Consider the following 23,131-nt stretch of genomic DNA (forward strand, 5'->3'; position numbering starts at 1 on the left):
TTTGAAATCCGACCAGTGTTTGCCAGGGTCTGGGTGTGGGGGAGAGGGCTTTGTTCAGGGAGCTTTTCTGGAGTGATGGAAATGTTCCATATGTTGACTGCTTGGTGGTTACAGACTATAGGTTGTCAAAACTCAGAGAATTGTACACCTCAAAAGGGTGACAATCACTGTATGTAAATTGAACATCAATAAACCTGACTTCAAAAACTGGAGAAAAGTGGCTGGCGCCGTAGCTCACTTGGCTAATCCTCCACCTGCGGCACTGGCACACCAGGTTCTAGTCCTGGTTGGGGCGCCGGATTCTGTCCTGGTTGCTTCTATTCCAGTCCAGCTCTGTGCTGTGGCCCGGGAGTTCGGTGGAGGATGGCCCAAGTGCTTGGGACCTGTACCCGCATGGGAGACCGGGAGGAAGCACCTGGCTCCTGTCTGGTGCAGCGCTGGCGGTGGTGGCCATTAGGGGAGTTGAACCAACAGAAGGAAGACCTTTCTCTGTGTCTCTCACTGTCTATAACTCTACCTGTCAAAAAAAAAAAAAAAATGGAGAAAAGAATGTCCTGCAATAGAGTGCGTGACACATGAGGTCCACTCTCTACATGCATGGACTCCACATGTGGGGATTCAGCCAATCAGGAATTGAAAATACTCGAGAAAAAAAAAAAATTGTGCCTGTGCCGAACACGGACTCTTGTTGTTGTCATTATGTCCTAGACAATACAGTCCAATAGCTATTCCCATAGCATTTTCGTTGTATGATAAGTGATAACCTAGATCATCTCTAGGTAATAGATAATAGTCTCTAGATAATCTAGAGATGATTTAAAAGCATATAGGAGGATGTGCATGGGTTCGATGTAAGTACCGGGCCATCTTTTATAGAGGTCTTCAGCATCCTTGGATTTTGGTATCCAGAGGGCTCTGGGAACCCCTCAGCCCCACCCACTGTGGATACTGAGGAGGGCTGGTTAGCCCTTTTGGAGGCCATCTTAATGGTCCAAACACTTAACCCATAAATAACCTATTCCAAGTCTGTGCCATGTTGTCACAGAGCCTGTAACTTGATTTTCTGCTAATAGAGCACGCCCATCTGCTTGCAACTTAAGCATTTTTAAATTTAAAAGGCACTGCACACACACCTTCTAAAAGCTTAGCGATTGCTCTGCCTCAAGGAACCAAGCGCAGGATGCGGCAAGACTGGGCTTTGAGATGGGGATTGGGGATGGGGCGGGGGTTGGATAGGACATTCCTGATTTGGTCCCCAACCCGGGAGAAGCAGTGCAAACCCTCAGCAGGTAAATCATAGATGTCACCCAGGTTGAGAGCGAATTTCCAACTCTGGATTGTTTGTTTAGTATTAGAAGTCTGAGATCATGGATGGACTAACATTAGCTTAATTAAAACACCAGTCAGATACACTTGAAAGCTAAGGCGCAATCGGGCGGGCGCCGTCAGCACCCCGCGGAGGTCAGCTGGCGGCTAACGCTGCCCCGCCCGCAGGAGAACCCTCAACGCTGTGCCTGCGGCTTCTCCCTTCTCATTGGTCACTTCCCGGCCGCCTCGGTTGCCTATTGGCCCGCCCCGACGCCCGCTTCTATAAGAGGCGGGCCCCGCGGGACCGCGAACAGACTCGGTTTCCCGCTAGTGGCGCCCAGGTGAGTGGCATGGCCAGTTCCCGCGGGCACCAGGCTCCGCCTGGGAGGATTTGATGGCGCTCGCCGGCGCGGGGCGGGCGCAGCGGCACCCTCCTGGGAGGTAAATGCTGATGCGGAGCCAGGTCTGAGAGGCTGCTCTTGTACCTCCGCGGGCGATCACTTTTCTTTCCTGTCTTCTTTGGGGAGAAAAGACAGTATTTTGGTGCGTGTCCTGTGTGCCAGAAATAGGCTGTTTTTACTTTATCTGATTTCACCTTTATAACAGCTCCTGGGAGGTAAATATTTATTTCATTCTCCCTATGGGGAAATGGGTTCCGAGCGGAACCCGTCTGGGCGCCTCCTCTATGTTAACAGGAATAGATAGATATATTCTTTCTTCTTCATCAAAGAGCAACACCTCTTTCCTTGTCCTTTCTCCTTCCATAAGATAAACCCTCAAAGAAAGGGAGTCTCAGGTACAAAGCCTCTTAGCATCACCCCTTCCCCTTCCCCTCCGGCCCCAGCAGATGCCTAGGTTTGTTTGGTGCAAGGTGGCAGTGGAGCGGGTGCTGGCCGCGCAGATCCACTCAATAGGCCAGCTAAGCTTCGCTTCGCCTTTAACGGGTTTTTCAGAGGTTTCAAATGAGCTCATAGGTGTTTATGCTAGTTGCGTTGGGGGGGAGAAAAGACCAAGGTTGAACTTTCTAACCCAGTGAAAGTTTGTGCCTTTCGCAGTGATATTCTGGGTGTAAGTTTCTGTAAACATGATCTCTGTCGCTCCCGAATTTGGTCACTGGAGCTCATTTGTGCATAGGTTTTTACCGTTATTAACTTATCTTCCGGTTGGAATGTGTCTTCCGTTTCCGTTGTGTCTGCTATGGCTTTGGCTTCCTAGAATACCGTTTTTTTCAAAGGCAGTGTTTTGTTTTGTGTTTCATCTCCACTTTTATCCTCATTCCCATCCCCTCCCCACCGCTACTCCTGTTAGGCAGGAAAACCAAGCCTCTCTAGAAGATTGTCTCCCTCTGAACCAGTCCTCGAGCAGCTCGTGGTTCTGTCCGCAAGCAGCATCCGTGCTTTCAAAGGACTGGAATCTCATAGTGCTTTATGCTTCTGGGTCAGATAAACTTGAATCACACTTGTTATTGGTTAAATTGAGGGGAGAGAGGAATTGGTCACTGTAAACACCCCGCACCCCATCCTCAACTCTCCCATGCAGCCATGGGTCTTCTGCCGCCTTCTCAGAGTGTCTTCCTTATCCCCCTGGCCAGCTCTGCACACCCACCTGAAGGGGTGGGAGAATGACAGCCTTCATTTCATTTCATGAGAAAAGGGTACCAGTTCACATCGGCTCATCAGTGCTGCTGTAAGAAGAAAACAAATGAATCTTGATGAGACATGGATTCAAACAAGTGTGATCCGTGGTCATTTTACGGCCTTTTATCTCACTAGGTTTTCTGTGAAGGAGTAAGGGAGGGTAGGTAGGCTGAACATGGCAGGAAAGACTAACAAGGAGCCCAGGAAGATACTGAGGTCGGTGAAAGAGGTTTAGAGAAGTTCAGTGAAGGGGAAAAAAAGAACTGATGCCTCATAAACTGTCAGCCAGGCAGTTTCAGCCAAACTTTAGTAAAAATCAAAGCCCTACCTGTAAGCTTATGGGGGTGGGGGAGGGAGAAGAGGGGGGAAATTTTCTTCCAGTTTCTTTTTTTTTTTTAAAGATTTATTTTTATTTATTTGAAAGACAGAGTTGCGGAGAGAGGTCTTCCATCCACTGGTTCACTTCCCAGATGGCCGCAACAGCCAGAGCTGCGCCAATCCGAAGCCAGGAGCCAGGAGCTTCTTCCAGGTCTCCCATGCAGGTGTAGGGGCCCAAGGACTTGGGCCATCTTCCACTGCTTTCCCAGGCCATAGCAGAGAGCTGGATCGGAAGAGGAGCAGCCAGGACTAGAACCGGCGCCCATATGGGATGCCGGTGCTTCAGGCCAGGGTGTTAACCCGCTGTGCCACAGCGCTGGCCCCTCTTCCAGTTTCTTAGAAAAGGTTCCTTTTGAGAACCTTCACTCTTATCTTGCCTTAAACAAGAATAGGTAGGTGTCCAAATCTTAATATAATTCATATCTCTAAATAAATAAAAACATAAAATGCCTTCCATATCATAAATGTTCAGTTAACGTATCCTTCACTGATGTCTGCCTGCACCCACTAAGGAAATGCTGGTGGAAAAACTTGATCCATTCTTGGATCAGGAAAAGAAATGAGATTTATGAACCTCAAAGGGTTTGAGTTAGGTCAGCCATGACTGTTAGTATATTTACACATTGACATTTCCAGGGGAGCCCAAGGGCCAGTTTTGAAACTTGAAAGGAAATCCTTATACAGTTTTATAATTAATAATTTCTTTTCTAAACTCTAAGATTGTTGAAGGGCAAACTGCCAGGAAACTTAGAGTTTTGTCAATGCTACCACTGACTTCCCTAAATCCCTTTTCTTTGCCATTTTCTGAGCCTAGCTCCCAGTTTGTTTACTTATATTAAAAAAGGATGAACCCCAAATGACCGCTATGGCTGGCTGCTGCACTGGTCCGAAGCCAGGAGCCAGGTGCCTCTTCCTGGTCTCCCATGCGGGTACGGGGCCCAAGCACTTGGGCCATCCTCCACTGCACTCCCGGGCCACAGTGGAGAGCTGGACTGGAAGAGGAGCAACCGGGACTAGAACCATATTGGATGCCAGTGCCGCAGGCAGAGGACTAGCCAAGTGAGCCACGCCACTGGCCCCCATTTTCTCCTTTTTGAAGACTAGAAAATGTGGGATGCATTCACCAATATTAGAAAAAATATTGATTGAGTACTTAGTGTAGATCTGCAATTGATCTAAGTTTCATATATATTATATTCCATTAATCCTTCTCACAACCATGTATGATATATATTTAATCTCATAGAACCATGAAATAGGTGTTCATTATTCTTCCTCCAAATTCACAAAAAAGAAGTTGATGCACATAAATATTATAACTTGCCTAGATGGATTTATTTACATTTATTTTGTGTCTCTTATTGTTTGCATCTGCTTCTATAGGACAGGGTAACCCATATTGTGTTTGAAAAAAAAAAGTCCACACACACAAGAAATGTTGCCAAAAGTTTCCCCATCTTTAAAAGCATTTTGAGAATGCACAGGTGAGACCATCACTGACGTCAGCTCCAGAGCCACCATCTAGAATTCCCTGCATAATCTTTTTTTTTTTTTTAAGATTTATTCATTTATTTATTTGACAGGTAGAGTTACAGACAGAGAGAGAGACAGAGAGAAAGATTTTCCTTCCGTTGGTTCACCCCCCAAATGGCTGCTACGGCCAGCACTGCGCCGATCCAAAGCCAGGAGCCAGGTCTCCCTGGTCTCCCATGCGGGTGCAGGGGCCCAAGCACTCGGGCCATCCTCCACTGCCCTCCTGGGCCATAGCAGAGAGCTGGATTGGAAGAGGAGCAGCCGGGACGAGAACCCAGTGCCCATCTGGGGTGCTGGCGCCACAGGCGGAGGATTAACCAAGTGAGCCATGGCGCCGGGCCCTTCCCTGCATATTCTTAAGTTTACCTTAAGAAATAGTCAATTCCTTTGAATCTGCAACTCATTTGTAATGTATCTTGCTTCTCATCCATAAATCCTTTCTCAGCAGAGGCTTGAGGATATGTCGGAGGCTTCTTCAGTTAATCTCACAAGATAATGATCTTGGGGGTAGGGGAAGTGAGTAGGGGTACTCAGCCATCCCAGAGCTGGGATTGCAGGGACCCTTCTCTTCTCCTGAGTTTCACTTAATGGAAAGTGTGTTCCCCTGTCTTCCTTGCCCATCCCCAAGTATGTGAGCTCTTTAGAAGCAAGCTGTCTTTAAATCTTTGCTGTCCTAACACTGTCTATGGTGCTTTACGTATGTCATTGTGCTTGGGTTGAAATTTCATTACTTCTACAATTAGTAATCATTTTTTAAAAATTTATGTATTTACTTGAAAGAGAGAGAGAGAGATCCCATCTACTGCTTCACTCCTCAAATGCCTCCAACAGCTGGGATTGGGCTCGGCTGGAGCCAGGAGCTGGGAATTCAGTCCAGGTCTCCCAGGCTGGTGGCAGAGACCCAAGTACTTGAGCCAGCACCTGCTGCCTCCCAGGTGCTCATTATCAGGAAGCTGGATCCAAAGCACAGAGGGACTCAATCTCAGGCGTCCCAGGTGGTGGCTTAAACTGCTGCCCTACAATGCCCACTCCCTAATGGTATGTTAATCGTTGTGCCAAATGCCTCCTCATACCATTTGTAATCATTTGAATCACAGAAAAACCCACACTATTATTAAATTTACTGGCCACTTAGTTTCCAGGCATTTGAAATTGAGATTATTTTAATTTGAGAGAATAAATTGGCACAACTAAAAATATCTAAGCATTTTGGAGACTTAAGCACAATAAATTGATATTTGTTAAAATTTGAATCATATATCTCAGTCTCTTTTTTCAGAACACCACATCATATTCTGACATTTAGAATGTGTAAGAGTTTTGGAATTTGTGAATTCATGTTAGCTGTTTGAGAACTTAGCTATATTCAAAAGATTGTGTAGCATCCTGAGGTCGTAACTAATAAACCTCAGCTCAGTGGTTACACACGTCTAGTTTTACAATCCACATGTCTCCTTACACTGTTTTGCAGTGTAAATAGGTAATGACAAGATGTCAAAGTAGAAGACAATTTCTAAATAGAAGCCACTTTTTTTTTTTCTATCTTCTGCTTCTCTCAACATTTTCAAGATAACCTTGGAGAAATCAGATCCCTATGCTGCCATTCACATTTGCACAGGCCCAGTTTTAAATGTGTGTGCTCCCATTCTCTAGCTGTGTGACCATGGACAGGCTGGTTAGCTTCTGTAAGCTTCAGTTTTCTCTTTTACAAAATAGATATAATTCCTATCTCCTCCCCCAAAGGCTTATGGGAATTAAATGGGATAATATTAGTGCATTACAGACATTTTATATAATTCTCTTACCTACTTCTTGGGTTCTTAAGAGTGGACAAGTCTTGTCAGTAGAGAGAAGAATTATTTTTTCCTTATCTCCATACTCTTTGAACTTATACACAGAAGCCCTTCCAATAGTACATGCCTGATAAATAATTGATAAAATAAATTCCAAAGGTATCACAAAGACTGAATGCTGAAGCAGAAAATTCAGCAGGTACATTTAGTATCTGGTTATTGCTTATGACCATATAGAAAATAACTATGCCAGCTCACTTGGCTAATCCTCCACCTGAGGCTCCGGCACCCCGGGTTCTAGTCCCGGTTGGGGCGCCGGATTCTGTCCTGGTTGCTCCTCTTCCAGTCCAGCTCTCTGCTGTGGCTCAGGAAGGGATGATGACCCAAGTGCTTGGGCCCTGCACCTGCATGGGAGACCAGGAGAAGCATCAGGCTCCTGGCTTCGGATTGGCACAGTGCGCCGGCAGCAGCACACCGGCCATAGCGGCCATTTGGGGGGTGAACCAACGGAAAAGGAAGACCTTTCTCTCTCACTGTCCACTCTGCCTGTCAAAAAAAGAAAGAAAGAAAGAAAGAAAGAAAGAAAGAAAGAAAGAAAGAAAGAAAGAAAGAAAGAGAAAGAAAGAAAGAAAGAAAGAAAGAAAGAAAGAAAGAAAGAAAGAAAGAAAGAAAGAAAGAAAGAAAGAAAGAAAGAAAGAAAGAAAATAACTATGAGCCATTTTGGTACTTTATACCCTCTTTCAAGTCAGGGGGCACTGTTCAGGACTGTCATCTATCTTATAAGGGGCCCCAAAATGTTACATAGTATGGATTAAGGAAGAGTATATATGGAGAAAGAGGAAAGCTTGCAAGAGCTTTCTGATCAGACAGAGAAATGAACAACACCCTCATCTTGCATCACCCCATGACTTTTAATTCTAGAGAATAAATTGGCACAACTCAAACAATCTAAGTGGTTTTGTGAACTTGACAAAATATGGAGAAGTTTTTCCACTTTAGCTTAGTGGAAAACTACCTTGCCTTATTTTTCTCACTTAACCTTGGGTCAGACTGGCCGTGACATGGTGCTCAGACTGGCATTTGGGTGGGCATAGGAGATCAAGTCTGAATGCCCCTGCACTGTCTGGGTGGAAGCTTTTGAAGGGTCTGTCCTTGCTTACCTGGCCCACCTGGCCTCTCACTCCTCTGTAGTGGTTGGTTGCTTCCTCATCTTTTCTTTCACCTCCACATCTACTCCTTCCCATCACCTCCTTTTTCTTTAAGATCGTGTTAAAGCACATCTTCAGGGAAGCCTCTCTGAACAGGACAGAATAATTAATCTAGTTACCGCTGTCATGATACCATCTGTTCTCCTGACAGTTTTTACCCTTTTGCATTGTCATGCTCTCCTTATCAGAATCTCAGTTCCCTGAGGATGGGAATCATATATTTAATGCATTTTAACTTATTTATTCATTTAGTGTCATCTATACAGTGTTATTATGTTTAGGGACTATGAAGATGCTGAGCATACAAATGGTGAGTTAAAGTAATATGATCCCTGGGGGCTGACGCTGTGGTGCAGCAGGTCAAGCTGCCATCTGCAGCTCCAACGTCTTCTGTGGGTGCCAGTTCAAGTCCCGGCTGCTTCACTTGTTAATAATGGTAATAATAGGCCGGCGCCGCGGCTCAATAGGCTAATCCTGCGCCTAGCGGCGCCGGCACACCGGGTTCTAGTCCTGGTCGGGGCGCCGGATTCTGTCCTGGTTGCCTCTCTTCCAGGCCAGCTCTCTGCTGTGGCCCGGGAGTGCAGTGGAGGATGGCCCAAGTCCTTGGGCCCTGCACCCCATGGGAGACCAGGATAAGCACCTGGCTCCTGTCTTCGGATCAGCGCGGTGCGCCGGCCGCAGCGCGCCGGCCGCAGCGGCCATTGGAGGGTGAACCAACAGCAAAAAGGAAGACCTTTCTCTCTGTCTCTCTCTCTCACTGTCCACTCTGCCTGTAAAAAAAAAATAGTAATAATAGTAATAGTAATAATAATAATATTAATGTGATCTCTGCCCCTGTGGAGTTCACAGTCTAGTTAAGAGACAGACATAACCAAATATTCACTGAGGCAAAGTCACAACTGCAGCTGTGACTGTTGTTGTGAATGGGAGGTATATGGTTCTTTTTCTTTTCTTTTCTGTTCTTTTCTTTTCTTTTCTTTTTTTTATTTGACAGGCAGAGTTATAGACAGAGAGAGAGACAGAGAGAAAGGTCTTCCTTCCATTGGTTCACTCCCCAAATGGCCTCTATGGCCGGCTCTACGCCTATCCAAAGCCAGGAGCCAGGTGCTTCTTTCTGGTCTCCCATGAGGGTGCAGGGGCCCAAGCACCTGGGCCATCCTCCACTGCCCTCCCTGGCCACAGCAGAGAACTGGACTGGAAGAGGAGCAACTGGGACTAGAACCTGGCACCCATATGGAATGCCGGCGCCACAGGTGGAGGATTAACCAAGTGAGCCACGGTGCCGGCCCCATGGGAGGTATATGGTTCTATGATAACCAAGAGTAAAGGGTTGACCTGGGAGGGCAGGGAAGGCTTCCACCAGGGAGTGAAGTGTTGAGCTGTGGTAGGCTGGAACAGAGTCTCTCTGGCTCCAAGCCCACAGTCACCACTGTATCTGTTCTGAGTGGTTGCCATGAGCTTGGATCAATCAGTGACAGCAAGTGAAAGACAGTGGAATCAGTCATATCATTTTGAATTGTTATAAGTTAATTCCACTAGAACTACAATATGGAACTTGGCTCAATAACCAAAGGAAAATGATTCAGAATACATTCTTAAATGCTGTTTTCATTGATTACTCCAAATCTTATTTCTCAAATGTGAATCAGCTGACAGCCACCAATGAAAAGATATCCTATCCTACTATACACCCACAATATCCTCACCTCCAACACACGTACAGGTAGTACTTGTAGGCCAATACTGAAAAAGATTCAGGACCCATGGACAAGGAATTCTATGGGCAGAGTGGAACCAGAATTCTCCTGGCTAATATTTACCCATCTGGTCCACATGTGTTCAGAGCTGGCTAGGCTTTGAGTCTGCAAAGTAAGCAGAAGGGCTTGCTTTTGCTCTAAAGATGCTGCCCCGTTCCAAGTCAAGACAGATACGGATAAAACATTTGGGGAAGCCATTCAGGATGTAGTATAACAGAGTGCTAAAATTGTGGGTGAAGGGGGTAGGACTTCATGGGGGAAGAGCACCCAGTATCAAGCTATACTCATCAGGGAGACTGCAAGGACCTAGTGGGCTGAGTCACGTCCTGAAAGAAGGATGGGTTTAGAAAAAAAGAAAAGGAAACTAGTAGTACAGCTACTGTTTATTCTAGGCATGATGGGAGGAAAGCGCTATCTTATTTAGTCTTGTTGTTTTGCAAAGCTTATCTATCTGAGTTTTACATTTTTGACTATTAAGTTTTAAGCTTTCAGGAAAGTGAAGCTTGGTAGATTAATGTGCCTTTGGTTATTAAATATTATCCATATTGTGCAACTTCTTTTTTAGCCTGTCATCTATAGTTTCATACTTTAGTTTTAGAGAATTACTCCAAAGTCATCATGATTGAAGATAATAAAGAGAACAAAGACCATTCTTTGGAAAGAGGAAGAGCGACTCTCATTTTTTCCTTAAAGAATGAAGTTGGAGGACTTATAAAAGCACTGAAAATCTTCCAGGTAAGCACTCTCCATATTTGTGCACAAGCTCTTCTGAAAATGAGTTTCTAAGTTTACATTTAAAACATAAATTATTGTAAATTTTTCATAGATGGGCTACAGAAAATTCTGAAGAACTTAAGTTTCTAAAATATTGATCAATTCTAATAAATGGGTGAGAGATACAATTTATGGAAGAGCAGATACAAATAGCTTGTGGAAAACAGGGAAAAATGCATTTCCTAGATTTCAGAGTATTGAATTTTAATTAAATAAAATGTTAAACTTTAAATATTATTTAATGATATACCTAATCACATATCACTGGGGCCAGTGCTGTGGCACAATGGGTTGGGCTGCCGCCTGCAGTGCTGGAATCCCATATGGGTGCTAATTTGAGTCCCTGGTGCTCCACTTTTTTAAAAAAATTCTAGTTATTTAAAAAAATTAATTTGTTAATTACTCATTTATTATTTATTTGAAAGGCAGAGATACAGAGAGAAGGAGAGAGGAGAGATCAGTTATCCATCTGCTGGTTCACTCCCCAGATGGCCACAACAACCAGATCTGTACAGATCCAAAGCCAGGAGCCAGGAGCTTCCTTCTGGTCTCTCATGTGGGTGCAGGGGCCCAAGGACTCGGACCACCTTCTACTGCTCTCCCAGTCCATACTAGAGAGCTGGATTGGAAGTGGAGCAGCTGGGAATCGAACTGGCACCCATATGGGATGCCAGAACTGTAGTCAGCATCTTTACTCGCAATGCCACAGCGCCAGCCCTATCTATCTATCTATCTATCTATCTATCTATCTATTTTAAAAATCTTACCTTTTTATTATTATTATCAATTTTCTTCTTTTTTTAAAGATTGATTTGTTTGAAAGGCAGAGTTACAGAGAGGCAGAGGCAGAGAGAGAGAGAGAGAGAGAGACATATTTTGTCTGCTGGTTCACTCCTCAAATTGTTGCGATGGCCAGAACTGAGCTGATCTGAAGCCAGGAGCCAGGAGCTTCTTCCTGGTCACCCACGTGGATGCAGGGGTCCAAGGACTTGGACCATCTTCCACTGCTTTCTCAGGCACATTAGCAGGGAGCTAGATCAGAGGTGGAGCAGCTGGGACTCGAACTGGTACCCATATGGGAAGCCAACACTGCAGGCAGCGGCGTTACCTGCTACACCACAGCACTGGCCCCTGCAGTGTGTTTTGTAACTGGCTTCCTCCTATTAGTTCTATGATAAATTCTCTCTTCCACAAGATAAACCCTATTCTAATTTCCTAGCATCCTCTAACACTCACTATTCTTTCTTGTGTGGTTCATGTAACCTAATACTTCGATTGTCATTGGTGCCTTAGCTTGTACATTTCCTTTGATTTGGAATCCCTTCTTCTTCCCTTCCATCTTCCTGTTCTGCCCGTTCTTTAAGATTCATTTCATTCCCCCTTTACTCCACAAAACCTTCACTTTTTAAACTCATAATGGTTTTTTCCTTTACAACATATCTGCACCTGGACACTCACTTTTTGAATTTTCTGTTTGTCATTCGTGTATTGGTCAATTAGATTGTAAAGTCCTTGTATGTGGGTAACATCAGAAAGCTTATGGAAAAATGATTAAAAGGTAAGTTTATTTTGTTGCAAAAAATTTAAGCTCATGTATAGTTGTTTTTATAATATGTATTTGATTGAACTTTTTGGAAGACCCCTGGTGTGTATGAGTCTTACCCTTCTTTGCATTCTTCACAGTCCTTACCTGACTACACAAGTGTTCACTAAATTATTTTAGGATAAACTGTTAGCTTTGGAGATCATTTGCTCATTGTGTGTTTGGTTCTCATGGTTCAATGTTGTCTTCAGTGCTTTCCTCAGCTACCCAGATTGGTAGGAGATGATACCCTTCCCCTCAGGATTATATCATGGGACCCACAGCTCAGGCTGGTATGGGGAGACATCAGAAGAAGCAATTTGGGGGGCTGGTGTGGGGAGAGCTGCTGCCTGCAACCCTGCATCTCATATGAGAACCAGTTTCAGTCCTGGTTGCTCCACTTCCTCTATGGCTCTGTGCTAATGCACCTGGGAAGTATCTGGGGCCCTGCCACCCACATGGGAGATCTAGTTGGAGTTCCAGGCCCCTGGCTTTGGCCTGGCCCAGCCCTGGTCATTGTAGCCATATGGGGAGTGAACCAGTGGATGGAAGATCTCTCTCTCTCTCTAACTATGCATTTCATACAAATAATAAATTAATCTTAAGGGAAAAAAGCTATCTAATTCAGCTGGTTACTAAGTTTGTGGCTTATGAGATTTTAGGCATTAAACTCTGTCTAAGGCGTTCCCCTAGTTTTATTAAATGCATTTTTAAAAAGATTTTTATTTATTTGAGAGGTGGAATTACAGACAGTGAGAGGGAGAGACAGTGAGAAAGGTCTTCCTTCCATTGGTTCACTCCCCAGATGGCCTCAACAGCTGGAGCTGTGCCAATCCAAAGTCAGGAGCCAGGTGTTTCTTCCTGGTCTCCCATGCGGATGCAGGGGCCCAAGCTCTTGGGCCATCTTCTACTGCTTTCCCAGGCCATAGCAGAGAGCTGGATCAGAAGAGGGGCAGCTGGGACTAGAGCAGGTGCCCATATGGGATGCTGGCGCCGCAGGCGGAGAATTAACCTACTGCGCCACAGAACCAGCCCCTATTAAATGCATTTATTTATTTATTTATTTATTTTTGACAGGCAGAGTGGACAGTGAGAGAGAGAGAGAGACAGAGAGAAAGGTCTTCCTTTTTGCCATTGGTTCACCCTCCAATGGCTGCCGCGGCTGGCGCATCGCACTGATCCGAAGCCAGGAGCCAGGTGCTTTTTCCTGGTCTCCCATGCGGGTGCAGGGCCCAAGCACTTGGGCCATCCTCCACTGCACTCCCGGGCCATATTAGAGAGCTGGCCTGGAAGAGGGGCAACCAGGACAGAATCCGGCGCCCCGACCGGGACTAGAACCCGGTGTGCCGGCGCCGCAAGGCGGAGGATTAGCCTATTGAGCCATGGCGCTGGCCTAATTGCATTTTTAAAAGAAACTTTTCTTTTTCAAGAACCAGCATTAATTTGAAACTGGTTTTTATTTGTGAGAAATTTCAAAAGATTCTTTGTATTGAGGAGATTTGGTATTTTTACTTGAATACCAATTAATTCTGACAATCTGAAGAACCTCTAATGGGTGTTATCTTATTAGTTTCTTGAGAGTATGGTGCATTTTGCAAACTTTTTTGAGTAGTACATAATAGCTAAGGGGGAATTAGTTTGCTGTTACCACACTAAAACAGCCTTTTCACCTGTGGCTACTATGACCAATGTGAGATTGATATTTAGCAGTAATGAATGTAATCTGCTCGAAGATTACTAACACTGGAGACAGTTACAGGAGCTGTTTACTCTCTGCTTTACACAGGAGAAACATGTGAACCTGTTACATATTGAGTCCCGAAAATCTAAGAGAAGAAACTCAGAATTTGAGATTTTTGTTGACTGTGATACCAACAGAGAACAATTGAATGATATTTTTCATCTTCTGAAGTCTCATACCAATGTTCTTTCTGTGACTCCACCAGATAATTTTACTATGAAGGAAGAAGGTAAGTTTGAAATGTGAAAGTATTACTTAGAAAATTAGGTGTCTGGTGTATGTCCAGTCTTACCCATTTTGAAGACATGAGAGTAAAAATAAAAATCTGTACAAATTGCTTATAGTCTTGTAATGAAGTGACACAAAATGTAATTGTTAAAAATGTAATTGCTAAGAAAAAATTATAAAACACTGTTTGATCAAATGTGGGAGAAATGAAAAGGAAATTTTGAGCATAAGAAAGAATTCAGGGGCTGGCGCTGTGGTGGAACAGGTAAAGCCATCACCTGCAGTGCCAGCATTCCATACGGGTGCTGGTTTGAATCCCGGCTGCTTCACTTCAGATCCAGCTCTCTGCTATGGCCTGGGAAAGCAGTAGAGAATGGCCCAAGTCTTTGGGCCCCTGAACTCACATGGGAGACCCAGAAGAAGCTTCTGTCTCCTGGCTTTGGATTGGCTCAGCTCCAGCTGTTGCAGCCAACTGGGAAGTGAACTAGTGGATGGAAGACCCCCACCTCTCTGCTTCTCCTTCTCTCTCTATGTAACGCTGACTTTCAAATAAATAAATTTTTTTTTAAAAAGAAAGAACTCAGAATGTTTAGAAATAGATTGTTATATCTTAATTTTCTAATCACCAAGTATCTCTTGATTCCACAAACCACCAGTTCACAACCTCTGAGCTCTTAGTAATGCTCACCGAGTTTAGCATCTAGCTAAATGAATATTTTAAATTTTTTGAAAAAGTTGACAGCTGCTGAGAACTGTAATGTGAAATTCGCTATGTACAGTATTTATTCCAGTTTCCTCTCCCACTTCTGTTGCTAGAGAAGCTCCTCATAGTCCCTGTGCCCACCAGTCACAACTAAAGGGTTAACACCTGGCAGAGCAGGGGCCTAGAGCTCCACTGGTGTCTATTTTGAGTGATTGGTATCCAGGTTGTATTTGAGGTTAAATCTTGATTATGACTCTTAGGTACATTAGAAAGAGTGGTACACGGGAACAAGAAGGATTGCATTCTAGCCCTCCTCTCTTTTCCACTAGAAATTAGTTACCTTGGCAAATTACTTTTCCTTGCTGGATTTTTGTTATTTCATCTATAAAATGAGGAGCTTTCTAGATGGCTAAATGGTTCAGTTGATATTTAGGGTATACCAACTTGGGCCAGATATTTCTACTAAGCAAAGTAGCTTCAAAAATTATAGTTCCTACCTTACAGTTGTTCCAGTGCTTTCTGTAAGACAAACAGATGCATTGTAATAGAACATAATAAAAGCACAGGGAAGATTGGAAGCAGTGTGTCTCCAGAAGTCAGAGGACAAGGAGTCCACCTACAACATCCAGGAAGGCTTTCTGGAATGAAGAGCTCTCATTATATTTAGGTCTGGATGTTCTCAGGAAGCCAGCGGGGTGATGTGGGGTGGGGAGTGGGAGCGCAATATGTATTCTAGGCAGAGGAACAGCGTTTGCAAAAACCCCAGGTCTTATGAGGGCCCAGAGAATGAGACTGGTGTCAGATCACAGCAACAAAGACATTAATGATTTCTAAGATCCTTTTCAACAGCAAAAATAAAAATTCAAAGTGCTTATTAAATCTACACGTTGATCTGTAAACACACTTTACTTCCTTATTCTGCTTTTGTAGATAAATATGTGGCTTACAATTTTTTCTTACTTTTGATCTGTTATTAGCCTACAGTATTTCTCCAGTAATTAAGAAATCAACCTGAAGACCATAAAAAGGTTTTATAGCTTAAAAATTTTGAATACAATTTACTTCTTAGGTTTTCAGTATACATGCTAAAATTAAAAGTCTCATCCAAATGCATGTATTTCTTAATTTTGTCTCCCCATTGCCTTATTTAAGATCATCTTTTCCAGTTTCAGTGGTTTTTGTGTTTTTCAGGCATGGAGAGTGTTCCTTGGTTTCCAAAGAAGATTTCAGACCTGGACCATTGTGCTAACCGAGTTCTGATGTATGGATCTGAGCTAGATGCAGACCACCCTGTAAATATTTTTTAATGACTATTTCCATGAAAATAATGTAAAACAAATGAAAATTAAGGGCAACTTAAAAATTATTTACTTATTTTTATTTATTTGAAAGACAGAGGCAGGAAGGGTAGAGAGAAAGTGAGGGAGAGAGAGAGTGAAATCTCCATTCTAGTGGTTCACTTGCTAAATGCCTCCAATATCTGGGACAAGGTCAGACTGAAGCCAGAAGCCTGGAACTCAATCCAGGTTTCCCACATGAATGAGCCATCACAGCAGCCTTACAGGGTGCACATTAGCAGAAAGGCAGAGGCAGAAGTGGTGCCTGAACTTGAACCAGGAGCTCCAACATGGGATGCAAATGTCCCAGTGTCTTAACTGCTGCACCAAATGCCTGCCTCTAAGAACAACATTGCTTGAAAAGGTGTTTTTTCCTGAACAGGATCTTTTTTTTTTAATATATAAATTTGAGACATACACAGAGCACTCCCATCCAGTGATTCACACGCCAAATATCCATGCAGGCCAGAGCCAGGAGCCAGAAACACAATCCAGGTCTCCCACATGGATGGCAGGAACCCAGTTATTCGAGCTATCCCTGCTGTCTCCCAGGGTCTGTGCTGGCAGGAAGCTGGAGTTAGCAGCCAGAGCAGGGGGTCCAACCCAGGCACTCCAGTGTGGGATGTGGGTGTCTTCATCACTAGGCTATCATGACCATTTTATTTTATTTATTTGTTTGTTTATTTTTGACAGGCAGAGTGGACAGTGAGTGAGAGAGTGACAGAGAGAAAGGTCTTCCTTTTCCGTTGGTTCACCCCACAATGGCCGCTGCGGCCGGCACACCGTGCTGATCCAAAGCCCGGAGCCAGGTGCTTCTCCTGGTCTCCCATGCAGGTGCAGGGCCCAAGCACTTGGGCCATCCTCCACTGCACTCCCGGGCCACAGCACAGAGCTGGACAGGAAGAGGAGCAACCGGGACAAAATCCGGCGCCCCGACTGGGACTAGAACCCGTGTGCTGGCGCCGCAGGCGGAGGATTAGCCTATTGAGCCGCGGCGCCGGCCTATCATGACCATTTTAAAAAAATATTTATTTATTTATTTGGAAGGCAGAATTACAGAGAGAGGGAGAGGGAGAGAAAGAGATCTTTTATCTGCTGGTTCGCTCCCCAAATGGCTACATCCACCAGGGCTGGGCCAGGCTCAAGTTGGGAGCCAGGAACTCCATCTGGGTCTCCCATGTGGGTGGCAGTGCCCCAGACATGTGGATCTTCCTTTGCTGCTTTCCCAGGCACATTAGCAGGGAGCTGGTTATGAAGTGGAGCAGAGGGACTTGAACCAGCACTCATATGGGATGCTGGCATCACAGGCAGCGACTTCACAGGCTACACAACACCAGCCTCTGGGACCATGTTTTGATGTGGATTTCAGGAAGCATTTAGTAGACACCCATGTTGGTGGAATTATGACTAAACTGCCTGAAAAGCATCTAATTTCATTGGCTCCAAAACATCTGTCCAGTACTTGGCACCCCTATTCTGAAGAGCTATTCCAAGTGTTGTGATGAAATGAACACAGTATCTGAAGTCAGTTTGTATTAAAAATGGTCATGGGTTTTTGGAGCAGGGAATAAAGACCACCCATGTTGCCCACCATGATTGGTTTATTAGACAGTTGATGAACTAGGAAGCTGTACAGTACAAGCAAGAGTTGGGGAATCCATAAATCCAGGGCTTAAGCTTGCTCATGGGGCTCTAGGTTCATGGAGGGGAGAGGAGAAGAAAGTGCAGTTGTGGAGTTGCACAGACCAGGGCTTTAATCTGGCTTTTCTCACTTAATGGCTATGTGGCTGTGACCTTATAATACTTTAGACAGCCACTAGTCCATCGTCCATTTATTCTATAACCTCCTTGAATAACTATTGTAATAAATTGCAGTACTTGCCCTAGAGGAGCTTGCAGACTAGTTGAAAAGCTAAAGCACACACATAGAAATAAGCACAAGATGAAACGTAAAAGTGCCCTGAGTGATTAGAACCAGTTGCTTTGAAATATACGCAAGAGAGCAAACACCTCTAGCTGCAGGGATCGGAGAAAGGGCCTCAAAAGGTTTCAGCAGATAAGAGCCGGAGAGGAAGGAAGATTCAGGAAAGATTAATATGAACAAAGGTTCAGAGGCAAGAAACTCTGGGTCATATTTATGGAAAGGTGAGGACATCAGTTTTCCTGATCTCTTAACAAATCCTGCTGCTTCTCACTTCCCAGATGTTTCTGAGATTTGCTCCTTACTCACCCCATTACCATCCCTTAACTGGTTTCTCTGCCTCCAGCCTTGCCACCTTCAAACCTGTCCTCACAGTCCTCAGAGTGAGCGAACACCTCAGTATGACCATTATCCCTCTTCTCTCCTAAAAATCACCAGTGGTTCCTAGGTTCCTAAAAGTACTGAAAACATATGTCCATATAAATCCCTGTACACAAATGTTCATAGCAGTGCTATTCATAACAGCAAAAAAGTAGAAGGAACCCAAATGTCCAACTGAATAATGGAAAAAGTATATGATATCCATGTAATGGAATATTATGTGTTGTAGAGAGGCATGACGTATGTACATGTGCTACAACATGGGTAAACCTTGAAGAAGCAAGTCACAAAAAGCCCCATATTGTATGGTTCCTTTGATATGGAATGTCCAGTGGGCTGACATTGTGGTGCATCCTGGGAAGGCAGCACAGAGCTGGGTCAGAAGCAGGGTGGCCAGGATTTGAACCAGCACTCTGATAAGAGAAGCCAACATTGCAGCTTAACCAGCTGCACCACAGTGCTGGCCCCTTGTTAGCATGAGTTTTAACATTACTGTTATGTCTATTTTTTATTATGGCTTATTTCTTCAAATGGTGAATATGTGTATATTTTGTGATAAAGTCTAAGGCTAGATTATATTGTCACTATTTCAGATATTATTGATTGCTGTTTTATTTTTAATTACTATTTCAGGTAACTGATGATATAGTCAAATGATTAAAAAACAAACCCTGTTTGGAAAAGAGCCATGCATATTTGACTAGGGCAGTGCTTTCCTTATTCTTCAATTTATTTTATTTTCACAGCCTCTATGGTATCTTTGTAGCTACAGTATCTTTTATCTTTGTAGCCACTCGAGTATAAAACTGTCATATAGCATTGAGTTTAAAATAAAAATGATCATAAAACTCTAATCAATGCTTGTTCATAATAACTGTTATGTAGTCCTTTAATATAATAGCTTGAGGAAATGTTTCGCGTATTCTTTTATGTGGATATTTAAAAACTTATCTTTGATTATTAGGGCTTCAAAGACAATGTCTACCGTAAAAGACGAAAGTACTTTGCAGACTTGGCTATGAGCTATAAATAGTAAGTATATCATAAAAATAATGTATACTTTGAGATAATAAAATAGAGTAAATTATATTCATTTAGTGAAGAGAAAGCAAAATTAGTGCTACTATTTATTGAAAGCTAATTTAAAAATAACTCCTTCCCTCTACCTCAATTAGTGGAGACCCCATTCCTAAGGTTGAATTCACGGAAGAGGAGATTAAGACCTGGGGAACCGTATTCCGGGAGCTCAACAAACTCTATCCGACCCATGCTTGCAGAGAGTATCTCAAAAATTTACCTCTGCTTTCCAAGTATTGTGGATATCGGGAAGACAATATCCCACAGCTGGAAGATATTTCAAACTTTTTAAAAGGTAACAAGCAAATTAATTTTTCATAAGGAGAACATTGATCTCTGGTTTGATCATAACAACAGTTTTTAAAAATTTTTAATTGTTTTAATGTACATATTTAATATTTATTTTATTTATTTGAAAGGCAGGATGACAGAGAGACAGAGAGATCTGTTTGCTGGTTCACTTCTCAAATGTCTGCAACTTTTGGGGCTGGCTCAGGTTGCAGCCAGGAGCCAGGAACTCTTTCTAGGTCTCCCACATGGGTGCGGGGTCTAAGCACTTGGGCCATCTTCTACTGCTTTCCCAGGCAGATTAGCAGGGAGCTAGATGGGCAGTGGAGCAGCTGGGACTGGAACCAGTGGCTTAGCCCACTGCGCCACAACACCATCCCCATGAGAACAGTTTTCATAGAGGAATAATGTCTATGGAAGGCCAGCCTTTTCCTATCCTCTGTCCTGGAATATCCAATCAAGGCCTGAGCACCACATTCAAAGAGCAATCATCTTTTTTTTTTTTTTTTTTTTTTATTTTTTTTTATTTTATTTTATTTTATTTTTTTTTATTTTTTGACAGGCAGAGTGGACAGTGAGAGAGAGAGACAGAGAGAAAGGTCTTCCTTTGCCGTTGGTTCACCCTCCAATGGCCGCCGCGGCCGGCGCGCTGCGGCCGGCGCACCGCGCTGATCCGATGGCAGGAGCCAGGAGCCAGGTGCTTTTCCTGGTCTCCCATGGGGTGCAGGACCCAAGCACCTGGGCCATCCTCCACTGCACTCCCTGGCCACAGCAGAGGGCTGGCCTGGAAGAGGGGCAACCGGGACAGAATCCGGCGCCCCGACCGGGACTAGAACCCGGTGTGCCGGCGCCGCTAGGCGGAGGATTAGCCTACTGAGCCGCGGCGCCGGCCGAGCAATCATCTTAAGCTGAAAAGAGAAGAGGAAAGTGAACAGAATTATAAGGGGGTTTGAAAGTATGTCACATAAGTGAAACTGAAGGACTCTTAGGATGTTTAACCTGGAGACTTAAAGGATGCTGTAGCTTTATTTAAATATTTAAAAGCCATCTTATGTGATAGAGGAATCCTAAAGTAAAGAATGGTTGGATTGAAGCTGAAAGTTGCTGGCTGAAAATGGAGAAGGCCTTCCTTGTTGAATGAGCCATTTGAAAGCAGAACAGGCTCATGACCAGGTGCATTTCCCTCCCAGGGAGCTGGGAGCTGTTCATGCAAAAGCTGCACACCTGCTGGTCAGGGCCGTGGCAGGGGACAGCCAAGCAGCTTGGGCAAGGTCGGAGCGTTCGATCGCTGAGGCTCCTTTCCACACCAAGATTCTAATATTTTCCCAAGAAAGATGATGTGCTAGTAGGGACATAAACCGAGGGCAAGGATAGCTTAGTTCCATTTGGTTCTTCTAAAAGGAGAACTTTGATTTGGTCCAGGTCTCTTTGTTTTTTCTAGCTATTATAGGAAGTGAAGTGATGGTTCATCTCCAGGGTTTACAATATTTAGGAAAAATATGTATCCTTCTCTATCTTAGCAGATTAGAATGTTAGTGAAAATGTTTTTGACTCAGAGTTTATTTCCATTTTAGTCTGAAATTACTGTTTTATGTTTCTTACATTGACTGTTAACAGAAATCTACGTTAGCTGATCAGTTCCCCAATTCTTAAGTTGTTCCTACAAAAGCCAGACAATTAAAAACAACTAGTGATTAAGGTTAATAGAGATCAACACACGTGACCTCACTGGACTTACAAATATGGACAAATATGTGCTACCAAAATTGTTGTAAAATTCAATTTGCATGAGAGTTGGAGGAAATATTTTGGATGCAATGCTGAAAGCTGTTCACTTGGGGTCCAGTTATAGAACATGTTTTACAGGCAAGTGTCAGAGAAACTAAAATGACAAGATAGTTCAAACAAAACATCAGTTGGAAGGGGCTACTTCACTGTCAAATGTGATAACCACTAGACATGTGGTTGTTTTATATGTTAAACAACTAAACTGAATTTCAACCAAAATCTTAGTCTCTGCATCACTCTAGTGACATCGCAAATGCTCCGTTAACTACTTGTGGCCACTAGTTGCCTTTTGGGCAGCACAGATTTAGAGCATTTCTATCCCTGTGGGAAGTTCTTCTGGACAGTGTCCTCTGCTCATCAGAGTGTGAGCATCCAAGTGAAAACAACTGGATGGCATGGGAATACCAAAACTGTGATGGTTTGAAGTTCAGGACCAGATTGGGACTCACGGAGGCCTCCCAAGCCTGCCTCGTGGCTGGCTCCTTGTCCAGTAGGCTTGCAGTGTTGGCTTTAGGAAAAGCACCATTCAGTTTAGATAAAACAGAGTATTTTACAAGAGATAGTATTGGTTTAAAATGGTGTAGATTAAACAAATGACTCTCACCTAAATTAATAGATTCTGTCAGCAAGTTTTTAGAAGAAAGAAGTAAGACTGTTCAGGTAAGATTCTAAACCCTTTAGGGAGACAGCAAAGTATAGCATGAGGAGATTTTAGTTCTTTTTTTTTTTTAAATTTTTTTTATTCTTTGTTTGAAAGAGAGAGAGTGAGCGAGCGAGCGAGAGCTCTTTCATCTGTTAGTTCTCTCCCCAGATCAGATACCCACAACAGCCAGGGCTAGGTCAGGCCAAAGCCAGGAGCCAGGAATTCAAGCCAGGTCTCCCATGTGAGTGGGAGGGACCTGACTACCTGTGTTATCACATGCTGCCTCCCAGGGTGTGCATTAGTAGGAAGCTAAATTGGAGAGCAGAGCTGGGACTTGAACATAGGCATTTTGGTATGAGATGTAGGCATCCCAAGTGATGTCTTACTGCATCAAACCCTGAGGCCTAGAGTTTTGTATTCTCTTTATCATTCTCTACATGGCCTTGGGAACATTACTGAGTTGCAGAACCTCAGTTTTATAGTTGTCACAATAGGAGAAAAACCCTTAGCTCTTCTAGCTCAGAGCAGATGTTTGGTATAGTGTTTAAGATGCCAGTGGTATCCTGTATTGGAGTAACTGAGTTCAAGTCCTGGCTTTTCTCAGTTCCAGCTTCCTGCTAATGTGCCCCCCCGGGAAGCAGCAGGTGGTGGCTTAAGTGGTTGGGTCCCTGCCACTCACGTGGGAAGCCTGGCTTGAATTCTGGGCTCCTGGCGTTGGCCTGGCCTAGCCCCAGCTGTTGTGGGCATGGTGGGTGGGTGGGTGCGGTGGAAATGAACCAGTGGTTTCGAGCTCCCTTTTCCTTTGTTTCTGACTCTTTGTATTTCTCTGATTCTCTCTCTGCTTCTCAAATAATAAATAAATTGAAATTTAGAAAGAACTAGCTGATTTCTTGGCTATGGTAAGTGTTTAAAAATTATTAGATCCCCTGGTACACATATGCTTAATTTTAGCTTTCTATGCCCTCTCATCGTGTTACTTGGTGTCACTTGCAGAATTAAAATGGTCTACATCTGTTCTGGTAAGATTTTCTCTGTTTTCACCTTTGCTTTGCAG

At 43.8% G+C, this 23,131-nt stretch overlaps 1 protein-coding gene across 2 annotated transcripts in view; it reads left to right on the top strand.

Annotated features, from left to right (window-relative positions):
• Positions 1-1,616: 1,616 nt before the first annotated feature.
• Positions 1,617-23,131, top strand: part of TPH1 (tryptophan hydroxylase 1) — a 30,720-nt gene continuing 9,205 nt past the window's right edge. The window contains 6 exon segments of one of the 2 annotated variants that reach the window (NM_001099955.3): positions 1,617-1,649; positions 10,180-10,349; positions 13,757-13,940; positions 15,834-15,934; positions 19,246-19,313; positions 19,457-19,653. In NM_001099955.3, the coding sequence (NP_001093425.2) occupies positions 10,233-10,349; positions 13,757-13,940; positions 15,834-15,934; positions 19,246-19,313; positions 19,457-19,653 (667 nt within the window). In that variant the 5' untranslated portion in view covers positions 1,617-1,649; positions 10,180-10,232. 2 annotated transcript variants of the gene reach the window in all.

The sequence above is a fragment of the Oryctolagus cuniculus genome, chromosome 1 (genome assembly GCF_051225735.1).
Source record: "Oryctolagus cuniculus isolate XC-2025 breed Fujian yellow rabbit chromosome 1, ASM5122573v1, whole genome shotgun sequence".
Lineage (NCBI taxonomy): Eukaryota > Metazoa > Chordata > Mammalia > Lagomorpha > Leporidae > Oryctolagus > Oryctolagus cuniculus.